The sequence below is a fragment of the Triturus cristatus genome, chromosome 7 (assembly GCF_964204655.1).
Source record: "Triturus cristatus chromosome 7, aTriCri1.1, whole genome shotgun sequence".
Lineage (NCBI taxonomy): Eukaryota > Metazoa > Chordata > Amphibia > Caudata > Salamandridae > Triturus > Triturus cristatus.
The window spans coordinates 203,830,882-203,843,057 of record NC_140590.1 but is presented as its reverse complement, the minus strand read 5'-3'; the positions used below and the strand labels follow the sequence as shown (position 1 = coordinate 203,843,057).

The window sequence follows — 12,176 nt, the reverse complement described above, 5'->3', positions numbered from 1 at the left end:
GGCACTACGAAGCAACCGTTCCCCTCACGGTAGGCAGAGTGATTTTCAAAGCGCGTCCCGCGCTGCGGTCTGCGTCCCGCCCTTATGAGGGATTCCCCTCAGCTGTTCGTGATGTGCTGATGGCGCTAGGCCTTCTGGGGGTTGTAGTTTGTGGCTGCCAGCAGGCAGGTGCCGTTCCCCTCACGGCCGTTGAGACTCAGCTACAGGCGAGGCAGGGAAAAGATCCAGGGCACTACGAAGCAACCGTTCCCCTCACGGTAGGCAGAGTGATTTTCAAAGCGCGTCCCGCGCTGCGGTCTGCGTCCCGCCCTTATGAGGGATTCCCCTCAGCTGTTCGTGATGTGCTGATGGCGCTAGGCCTTCTGGGGGTTGTAGTTCGTGGCTGCCAGCAGGCAGGTGCCGTTCCCCTCACGGCCGTTGAGACTCAGCTACAGGCGAGGCAGGGAAAAGATCCAGGGCACTACGAAGCAACCGTTCCCCTCACGGTAGGCAGAGTGATTTTCAAAGCGTGTCCCGCGCTGCGGTCTGCGTCCCGCCCTTATGAGGGATTCCCCTCAGCTGTTCGTGATGTGCTGATGGCGCTAGGCCTTCTGGGGGTTGTAGTTCGTGGCTGCCAGCAGGCAGGTGCCGTTCCCCCACGGCCGTTGAGACTCAGCTACAGGCGAGGCAGGGAAAAGATCCAGGGCACTACGAAGCAACCGTTCCCCTCACGGTAGGCAGAGTGATTTTCAAAGCGCGTCCCGCGCTGCGTTCTGCGTCCCGCCCTTATGAGGGATTCCCCTCAGCTGTTCGTGATGTGCTGATGGCGCTAGGCCTTCTGGGGGTTGTAGTTCGTGGCTGCCAGCAGGCAGGTGCCGTTCCCCTCACGGCCGTTGAGACTCAGCTACAGGCGAGGCAGGGAAAAGATCCAGGGCACTACGAAGCAACCGTTCCCCTCACGGTAGGCAGAGTGATTTTCAAAGCGCTTCTGGCCTTACTCGGACCCTTGTCCAAGAGTGGACATCTTTGGCCATTATATTTATATTAGAGCCCAGACTTCTAGAGGGGATGCAGGGGAGACTTGGGTTGGAAACTGTCCCGAGCACGGGATTCCAGAGCACAATCTGCCCACTGGGGGCGAGGTGGGGGGGGAGGGGGTCTTCGCGGACGTCAAGGGCAGGTACTAGGCTGCGGGGATGTCAGTTCAAGTTTCTTCATTCATGTGAAGAAAAGTTTCAAACATTTAGAGGTGTTTCCCAGTGAACTCATCCTCGTATGTATATATGCATGTACGTAGTATATATTGAGCGTGAACCTGGCCAGTGCAACGCTGTACATTGTCCACGGCAATTACCAGTAACTGTTCAGTCATATGGAGGCCGGGGCAGAGTTAGTTACCTTCCGTGCTGACACACTCCAGTGCTTTGAGTCGTGCTGGTGGTCTTCTGGGGGCTCAAGTGACAGCTTGGATGATGAGATGGATGTCTCTGCTACTGTTTAATGCTACACCAAGTACAAACAATCTCTTGGAGACAAGTGTGGTACCTGTGTAGTTTGAACATAGCAGAACTTTGTACAAGGTCCAGGGCAAAATGTAGATAGAATGGCATGCGATCCACTTGTGCGAGAAACCCTAGAGGGTTTGTTTCATATATTACAATTTTTGAGACCTTGGCTAAACAAGGTTGGGGCCTAGCAGTGTTCATTTGAAGGTGTGTACATTTTCACATCACAGTACCTGTTCGATACCATTCTTTTCTTCTGTATCTGCTGGTACACTATCACAGCCGCTGGGCGGTGGCGGAGTGCGGGCGCACTCGAGCACCACCTTAACAACCCTCGAGTGTGTCCTGGCCTCGGTAGATGTCGTTTCTGCCTTTCTGCGCCTCTGGTTCACGTTGTATAGTTGTTTCTGTGCCAATTCAAGTCCACGTACGTTGCTTCATTGCAACTCTCCAGTGTCATGTTGATTTTTTGTGTGGCAATACATTTCCTGATTCCAAACTGTCGAACAGATCTGTTGGGGGTCCATTGCGACAAACTGTGAGGAAATGCTGTGGAACATTAACATACGGCGGCAACCGGCCTGCATCGGCAGTTGGCAGTTTACAGTGTGCTCTGTCAGGCCAGTGAATGAGCACCGTTGTGATAAAGCAGATAAACTGCAAAATGTACATCCAAAAAGGGCCACGATGTGGCGGGGGAATAGAAAGAGGCCGGACTGCTGGAGCCAAGATCCACCCCTACGTGTCGCCGGCTGGTCGCTTGCAGTGCCGCCACCCTCACTATTTTTGGGATGCCAAGTATAAGGTACGTTCTTTTTTCATTGTCTTGAGGATCATTAATAAAATACCTATATACTATACTAAGATAGGATGTAACTGCTTTGACTTGGGAAAAGGTAAAGCAGATCCTGAAAGGAATTCACCGTGACTGAGGGCAAACGCTTTCATTGAATTGAGTGGGTATATACCATGCACTTATTTATTTATACAATTTGTAAAGCGCGCAAATACCCGTGGGCGTCTCGGCGCTATGGACAACGAGCAAGAACCAGAGACTAAAGACTATTGGCTGAATAGCCATGTTTTTGTCATTTTCCTGAAGGCAAGTAGGGTCGGGCTAGATTTGATGTGGATTGGAGGGGAATTCCATAGCTTGGCCGTGGCGACAGTGCATCGTCTGTCACCCCATGAGGCCGTCTTGGTGCGGTGGACCCCAAGTAAGTTTGCTGTGGACGACCGTAGAGCCCTGTTCGGGATGTAAGCACCCAGGGCATCCTTCAGGAACAGAGGTCCAGAATTGCGCGATGCTTTATAAGCGATGCAGAGGGCCTTGAATTTAATGCGTTTTTTTTTTTAATCGGAAGCCAGTGATCCTGTCGGAGCACTTTTGAGATGGATTTGTACTTGAGGGTTCCTGATAAGATTCTGTCCGCTGAGTTCTGGACCAGCTGTAGTTTTTTGAGGATTTTGCTCTGTGCTTTTATGAAGAGACCATTACAGTAGTCAGTAGATGACATGACTAAGGTACTCACTAGGGTCTTTCCAGCACTGAGTGGGAGGAACGGTAGGAGCTTTTTTATCATTCTCAGTTTGTGGAATGATGAAGAGACCACAGAGTTAACACGAGGTGCGAAGGACAACTTGTCGTCAAATAGGACGCCCAGGTTTCTGACCTTAGATACCGGGAGTGGAGGGGGTCCCAAAATAGACGGCCACCAGCCTGGGAAAAATTTGCCAAAAATCATTACCTCTGTTTCTTCAGAGTTAAGTTTCAGGCAATTATTAGCCATCCAGGTGCTGATGGCCAGCATGCCTTCCTGGAAATTGGCTGCTACTGCCCCTCCATGGTTGTGGACTGCAAGCACCAATTGTGTGTCATAAGCGTAGGACGTAAGACCCATCTAGTGTGCACTGGGGTGTCCTGGGATGTTATCTAGTTAAGGGACGTGGTAGGTTGTAATCAGAATCATTTTTAACCTGATTGGAACTCTAGCATGAGTTCCATGTGGTCCGAATTACAGGAGTAAAGCAGCCCAGCGTCTCTGTGAGGATGGCAGGGTCTGGCTGGAAGGGACCGGTCCCCGGCCCGACCTACACTTTGTGACCCCCCAATTTTCCCTTGAGGCCGGAAGGTAATTTAACCCCTGTTTGCAGAAATGCTTCTCACGATCCGCAAGCAGAGAATCGGCCAGGGACCAGGGTTCAATTCCCGACGCGGCAGGGTCGTGGACAAGGGTCAAAACGGACTCGATAATTCTCGCCTCGGTACCTACTCTAACCAGGAACACACTCGGCAACTCTGGGCATTAGGTTGCCTCATCTCCACAACGGCCCCCCACATTCGCCGGGGATGCCTGGTTTCACCTTGGAGATACCCAGGAGGGACCATCTCACAGGGATAGCCAGGACGGGTTCCCCAGCGGTCTACAGCGCCACGACGCCTCAGGGCAGCAGTGCGCTTTACAAGACACATACATTTACATTTACATTTACGATGGGGGTTCGGTAGTGGCTGCAGCAAGACCAGTGCTGGCGCCTTGAGTGGCAGGAAACCCTGTACCACCTATCTGCACCCGAGGGGATGGAGACTCTACGGTGAGACATCCTCAGAAGCGGCACACAGGAGCATTGTCTGGGAGGTGCGGCTGTGTCCCTGCAGCTGCTCCTGGGTCGGTGTGCGTGTGGCCGAGACCACCTGCCTGGCGAGGGAGAGGCCAGCGAGGGCCACGACCAGAGAGGTCTGCCAGGGAAGCACGGCGACCGGAGCGCCTAATGCCGGAAGCAGGGATAAGACTTGAGGCGCTAGAAACTCTGTCTCTTTTACGTTCCTAAAGGTAACCTGTTGCTTCAAGTAAGACACTGTCTCGTTTGCTCTGACTAGATAACAAGATCATCTCTCCCTGAGGCGGGTGGATTAACAGTACAGACAAGTCCCAAAAAAAAGAAGTGGGGGCACGCTGACGTCACTACAGGAAGTGACGTCAGGAAAGGTAGCTTGCACCATCAGATTTATTGCCTCCCCTTGTTCACCCATTAGATGCGATTGCATCAGAGAAGCCAGCGCGTGAGCAGTGTTCTGAACGAGCTCCGATCTCGCCCCAGAGAGGCCAAAGAGTGAATGTGTGGCTCCATTTGCTCCAGTTATCGAGCTCCCGGTAAAATAAGTGGGGGGACGCCGTCCACCCGCGTGGTACCCCGACTCGAGCCCTGAGTACAGACCATACTGGTTGGCAAGTTCACACAAAACACACACTCATTCACCCCCCCCCCCCCACACACACACACACACACTCCCTCTCCCCCCGCCCCCCCCCCCCCCCCCCGCTTCCTCTGCCCTTTAAACACCAGGAATCAAACAAAGTTGATGCAGTTAGGGGTAGGTGCTACCCTCGCCTGGTTCAGTGGTAGCTCTGTCACTCGCCTCCCTTGTTCTCAGCAGCCACGAAGCCAGCAGCAGCCAGAGAAATCCTCAGGCTGCAGAGACCTGTTAACTGTCTGCAGAGCGCACCCCCCCTCCCCAGGCTTCGCATACGCAAATACGAGGCCGCTGAGGGACTGGGTTAAGGGCAGAGGGGAACCATTTGATGTCACTAGAGGCTCAAAGAGTGCGTGATGTCACTGTCGGTGTGCTACTTGTTTTGTGGTATTGAGAATCACGCTCCCTACATCTGGGAAGAAAAAATAAGGCAAGACGGGTGAGGTGGGACCGCAAATGACAAATTTGATTTATTTTTAGGGCACTGCTAGGATGGGCAGAGAGGAAGTAAAGTATGCCTCGGAGTATATGAAAATAGAAAACAGACAGAAGGAGACTCGTGCTACGACGTAATACAGGAAACAACAATTCATGCCTCCCCCGGTCATGGCCTTGCAACCTCTAGCCTACAAACCAGGCCACTGGAGTTATGCGATTGTGCAGCCCCGGCGATTTCCGGATTATTATAGATTTGCTGCACATTATTTGCTGCATAATTTACAAAATTAACAACAAAAAAAGAGTTTCTAGCTCAAACGGTTCAAAAGATACGAACAACCCAGCGGCACGTATTGCCGCGCAGTGGAAGACCTTTTGCAAAGGTTGATTGGTCACCTTTCTGTTGCTTATGGCTATATCTGGGAATTAAACTGGTACTAATGTGGTGTGCCCAATGCCCATACAGTGTCAACAACTGCAAAAAGTACAAAATAAGTAATACTATGAAATAATGTGCCGCATAATTTGCCTTTTCTTGCCGCAAAAGTTACTCAATCCTGCCAAATAAGTTGGCCCACTCCTGCCGCATAATTCCAGTGGCCCAACCTGTAAGAGGTCCGTCCTTCTTTCCCTGCTCTGTCTCAGTTCCCTCCAGGTGCATAATATGTTTGACGCTCCCTCTCGGCTAAACGGTCTGTTTCTACATTAACCATCCTGCTTTACCCCGTGAATGCTTCCCTCTCTCTCCTGTGTGATGCCACGCTGTCGGCGCCTCTCCCTCCTGGTAGCAGGCTCGCGCCCCTCTTGTGTGTGTGTGTGTTGTGGTTTTACTTATGTAATCCTGTTTCCTTCCTACTGCTCTTCTGTCAGTGTTGCTTGGTTGCATTCTATGTTCTAATGGTCATTGGCCTGGCAACAGAATACTGGCAGAGGAGAGTGGGAGTTGGAGCTGGAGGAGGCGGTTAGCTGTTGTAAGGACTGGTGGTTAACTTATTCCTACTGGATTAAATACTACAAAATCCAATCTGGAGTGCTGTGGATTTCTTGAACTTTACAGTGCTGTCTTATCTTTCGCATGAGAGCGGGTCACACCTCTCCCTAGCTATGTGACAAGGTAGCTGTCTGTCTCTCGTTGTCCCACTGAATCTCTCTTGAAATGTGGCTGTCGGTCTATCTCTCTCTCTGTTCTGGGTAAGCTGTCTCATTTATCTGAGTGGCTGATAGGCGGTCTTTCTTTTTTCAGGAGGTAAGCCGCATGTCTCCAGCTTGCCTTTGTGGTTGATGAGCAGTCTTTTTTCTTGCCTGTGTGGCTGGTAAGCTGTCTGCCCCCTTCTTCTGCAGTACGTGAGCAGAGTGTCTCTTACCTACCTCTGTAGTTGGTGAGCAGTCCCATTCCAGAGCCTCCTGTTTGCAGCCGGGAGCTTTCCCTTTCTCTCTCCATGTTTTTTTTAATGTGTGTAATGGTGCAGAGGTTAAATGTTGTTTTATTCGTGCACAGACATAGCTGCCGAACCGACCCATGTCCTGACCGCTTCACCCTGTCCTGGTTATCTGCCAACATCTTGCGCGTGCAGGGTCCTGCCCTATCCCGTTTCTTACGTACGTTTTAGCACTTAAGTCCCTGCGTTCAAGTGCGGGTCAATATTCTGGCTGGCTGACTGAAGGTGTCACTGGGGACATCTTGGCCCCAGTGAGAGTGCCTGGATTCTGCCAGTTCACGATACCCTTTTAAAGTTACCACCAGACCCCCATGTCCACAAGCTCATAATGATCCAGTCCTGGCTTTCCTTATACACACAATTGTTTTCGGCTGTGCCATTTCAACCGGGTCAGTGACCCAGGACTTCAACTCCCAGAATGCTTTAGGCACTTATTTGAAAATCCAGGACTAGAATCCTGCATCCTCGGTGAATGTGGTAATTTGCTAACATTAACTACTTTACCCTCCTTTAAGAGCTTAAAAGTGTAACTTGTGTGCTCAGCACTAGACAGACACACCGTGAACAGTTCACCACTTAGCTGTGCACAGTGTGCTGTGCTGTACGAGGTGTTCATGAACGACGCTGCTTGTCTTTCACGTGGGAGGAGCAGAAAGTGCAGAGAAAACCAGCCTCCTGTTTAGCTTTGCCGTTTGCTACTCACTCCCGCCCTCTCCTCGCCACACAGGTGCTGCTGACAAGATCATGTATGCAGCCTTGATGGATGGCTCGGAATTTAATAAGCTGAGAGCCAATATAAGAGTCAGGAAGCAGCCAGTCTGAGTATAGCCTGCTGATGCCGTTGCCAGGTGCTGCCGCAAAAGGGTCTTCCTCTTCCGGGTGTCTGGAGGGGCCGCGGGGTCGGGTTCCCGTCACCCAAACCAAATGTTGATTCCCACAAGAATTGGTGCGTCATCATGGGAGCCCTTCACGGGGAGACCTCAAGGTGCCAAGTGTCATTTGCTGCACTGCATTCTGGGACTTGTAGATCTACTGCTTTTTCGAAAATGGAAATTAACACAACCACTTTAACAACAGTAGAGTGTGTCCTGGAGTCGGCAGTAGTCGTTTCTGCCTCTCTGCGCCCCTGGTTCACGTTGTTCGTGTGCTGATTCACGTCCTCGTACGTTGCTTCATTGCAACTCTCCAGTGTTATGGTGATTATTTGTGTGGCAATACATTTCCTGATTCCAAACTGTCGAAGAGATCTGTAGGGTGTCCATTGTGACAAAATATGAGGAAATGCATTGGCGCATGAACAACGGCGGGAACCGGCCTCTATTGTCAGTTGGCAGTTTACAATGTGCTCTGTCAAGCCAGTGACGGCGCAATTGTGATAAAGCAGGTAAACTGCAAAATGTACATCCAAAAAGGGCCACGATGCGGAGGGAGAATAGAAAGAGAGAGAATAGAAAGAGAGGACTGACTGCTGGAGCCAAGTCGCGCAATAAACAGACCACGCTGATATCTTAAGCGTAAAAGGCCATTTATTAGGACCAGGCTGCACCACAATAAACAATAACCAAATAACATCAACATCAGTAAACAAATCCCCAACATCAACTCTTCATCCCTTCACTCTCTTCACCCACTCCAAACTCACATCTCCTACCACTCCATGACCTGTTCCGTTCCTCATCCAATTCCACAGTTCTCCTAGCATCCTCCCCGATATCACCTGGCATTCCACTCATGCCTCCAACTAACCCCAGCATCCACTCTCCCCCTCTCCCCCCCCCCCGAGGGATGGGTGCGCCTGCTATTGACTCCCCCACCCCCTCCAAAGTATCACCATCTCCCGCAGCCCGTCCTAAAGTGGCACGCTCCGCCAACCCTACCTCCAAGCCCTAGTAACTGAAGGGTGGGTGGGTGGCCTTCGCTAACTGAACCCTCCCAATGGTGCCGAGAGTGCAGGAAGAGGACGTTGCCTTCCTCCCCTGCACTCTTATACCCACCCCCTAACTCCACCCCTTGACCCTGTCTGGTCCTCCCCTGCGCGAAAGAACCAGGGAGAAGACTAGTCTGCGACTGTGCTTCCCCCAGAGCCGACCATCGCGCAATAAACAGACCACGCTGATGGCGTAAAAGGTCATTTATTAGGACCAGGCTGCCCCACAATAAACAAATAACATCAACATCAATGAACAAATCACCAAAATCAACTCCTCATCCCTTCACTCTCTTCACCCACTCCAAACTCACATCTCCTACCACTCCATGACCTGTTCCGTTCCGTTCCTCATCCAATTCCACAGATCTCCTAGCATCCTCCCCGATATCACCTGGCATTCCACTCATGCCTCCAGCTAACCCCATCATCCACTCTTCCCCTCCCCCCCCCCCCCACCCCGAGGGATGGGTTCGCCCGCTATTGACTGCCCCACCCCTCAAAAGTATCGCCAAGCAGGGAACCCCCTTTAGGGCGGTTACCTGCTCCCCCACCCGGGCTCCAAACTGTGCATCTTTCGCTCCCACCTACTCAAGTATTCCTATGACACCAAATTGCCTCGTTCCACAACTTGCTAACCACGTCCCTTATTTCCATCATGTAGTAAGCATTCCCCAATCTCGAAAGATGCACTCCGTCGTCCCTAAACAGTAATGGTTCCTTCAGTCGCAGTCCAGCATGAGCAATGACTTGAATGTCCTTGTCCCCACAGAAAACCCGCATCGCTCTGTTGAGCTTCCTTCGTGCTTTTTCCCACAGCCCCGTGTTTGATTGCAACCCTCCAAACTTTCCGAGGAACAAATTCAGTCCAGGCAATGCATGTCCCTGCCAACCTGTGTTTCAAAACCTCCAAGTCTCTTTGCATCAGCTGTAAGAGCGCCAAACCCGACAGCCGAACCAAATCGTTCTCACCCAAATGGATTATCAACAGGTCAGGGTATCCCTTCTGGGGGCCCATCTTCGCGAGCCAGGGCAATAGTGCCCCCATCGCATCCCCCCTTTGCCCCACCAATACACCTCAAGACGTCCTTTGAGTCCCAGGTTATGGCCGTACACCGGTTGCTCTGCATACTTGGAGGCCCAATGCACGGACGAATGCCCCACAATCGAAGTGATCGTCTTGGTCCCTGGTCCACCCACGCAACCTACGGGAGAAAAAGACATTAGTAACACAGCCTGAAACATTCCACACCAATCCCCTTATGCCTAGCCCCGTGCCCCACCAAGACCCTTCATTTACGAACATACCACTCATACCACCTAGACTTCCACCTCCCAATCTGCTGAATCCTATCCCTGGACCAACCCAGCCGAGCCGCCGCCCCGATACGGAAGGAGTGCGTCTCAAAACCCACCGGATCCAGCCCCAGGCAACTCAATGCCATGCGCAGCACTGCCAATAACTGCCCCGCCGTCACCTTCGCCCCAGACATGTGACAAAAAATCTCACCACTCGCTATACCCGTGGACAACCAGAAATTCCTCCATTCAGCCACCGGGGACACACACCCCCACCACCATTCTCACACAACCAAACCAACTTCCCTCTCCCCAACTGATCAGTTTGACTGACCCAACCAAATCCACAGGTGCCCCGCATCCAGCCTGATCTCCTCAAACCGTCTGCCACACACTGACCGCATACCAAGCAACTTTGAGACCATAAAAGCCCCAAAGAACATCCATATCATGCACAAACGAAAAACCTGAACCTCAAAAAACATCCTAACAACAAAGCGGCAAAACCTCAACCAACCTAACCAACAGCTCAAACGTAATCGCCTCCCTCAACACCCCCCCCCTTCTTTCCCTGCCCCAACCTCCGAGTACCCTACTGATAATCACATCTTTTGTAGGATCAAAACCAAAAAACAAACCACAATAAAACGACACTCCTGCCAATTTTCCCGATATAGTCACAGACGTCAGCCCTTTGTTAATGCAATGCAATACAAACTGCAACACCCCTTGTTCCACCACCGAGCGATCTCCAACAGCAGCATCCCCGCGCCATCCCATAAAGGATCCAAACTCCGCCCACGCCAGTCTGTTGGTTCGTCTTGTAGTATCAGCAATAGAGTTTTCAACCAGACCTATCACCCTCACTCCCCCAAGGCCCAGATGCCATCCGGCAGCTCGGTCTTGCACAGATCTGCTCCTGCTGCGAATCGCCGGAACCGCTGCCACTGCGAACGAACCAAAGCATCCGCAATGTCATTATTCGCTCTAGGGACATGCTTGGCTCTAAAAACCACATTCAATCTCAGACATTTCAACATGAAACTCCTCAACAAATGCAGCACCCTCAGATCCCTTGCCCTCTATCGGTTGACCAACTCGACCACGGTCATGTTGTCCACATGGAACAGCACTGATCTGTTCTGAAACTCATGTCCCCACACCTCCAGTGCCACCAACAAGGGAAAAAATTCCAGAAACGCAATGCTCTTCCCCTGCTTCACCCAATGAGCCGGCCAGTCTTCCGCGCACCACCGGCCATCCCCGAAAATCCCAAAACCAGCTGCCCCGGCTGCATCAGAGTAAATTTGAACTTGCCAAACCATCCGTTCGTCTTCAAAATCCAGTGACACCCCATTGAAATCAGTCAAGAAAGTCAGCCACGTCCTCAAGTCAGCTCTGACCCCCATGGAACTCCGAACCCTGTAGTGTGGTAATACTGCCCCCGAAATGATCACGCTGAGCCGTGTGCAGAACGTCCATCCAGCCCTCACCACCCTACATGCAAAGTTCAGGAAACCCAGCAGTCGTTGAAACGCTCTCAACGCGATTCTCTTTTCCCCAATTGCCCACACAAGGCACGCCTGAATTGCCTCCACCTTCCCGTCAGGAAGCCGAGCTATCCATCGGATGGAGTCCAGCTCAATGCCCAGGAATACCAGACTACAGCTATGACCAGCTGTTTTCTCAGGCGCCAAGGGAACCCCGAACCGCTGTGACATCTCCTGGAACTGTGACAGGGCCCTGCCACAATCCCCGGAATGGGCCTTCCCCCACAAAGAGAAAGTCATCCAGATAGTAACGTCCCGGTGTCCGCTGATCTGTGTAAAAGCCCACTGCAAGAATGTGCTAACATCTCGAACAACGCACTGGAGATCACACACCCCATGGGCAAAACCTTGTCCACATAGATGGCCCCCGCAAACTGCATGTCCAGTAGAGAGAAATCCATGGGGTGTATGGGCAGGAGGTGGACAGCAGATTTCACATCACACTTCGCCAGTTTCGCCCCCGGCCCACACACCCGCACTAGGCGGAGCGCATCATCCACTGAGGCATGAAAGGTGATGGATCATGCGAAACTCACCCTCTTCCTTCTTAGGCACCACCCAATGGGGATATGATCAAGCCGTCAGGTGGCCAGTCGCGAAACGGGCCCTCTATCCTGCCTTCATCCACCTCCTTCTGCAGTTTGGCCGCCACCACCCCCAGCAATTCCTTGGCTGATTTCAAACTGTCTGCCCATCTCCGCACTCTAGGACTCGAAAACCCCCTGTGAAACCCCACTGAATCTTCAAGGCTGCCTCCCTGTCAGGGTAACACGAGAGCCACAG

The 12,176-nt window shown here is 51.9% G+C and overlaps 1 protein-coding gene across 3 annotated transcripts in view; it reads left to right on the top strand.

Annotated features, from left to right (window-relative positions):
- GRAMD1A (GRAM domain containing 1A) overlaps window positions 1–12,176 on the top strand; it is a 676,680-nt gene that overhangs the window by 424,889 nt on the left and 239,615 nt on the right. Inside the window, exon 1 of one of the 3 annotated variants that reach the window (XM_085616041.1) lies at window positions 2,170–2,289. The exons of the other annotated variants lie outside the window; for them this stretch is intronic. Within the exon in view, the coding sequence (XP_085472167.1) occupies window positions 2,276–2,289 (14 nt within the window). The 5' untranslated portion in view covers window positions 2,170–2,275. Of the gene's footprint in view, window positions 1–2,169; window positions 2,290–12,176 lie in introns of those variants that run through there. 3 annotated transcript variants of the gene reach the window in all.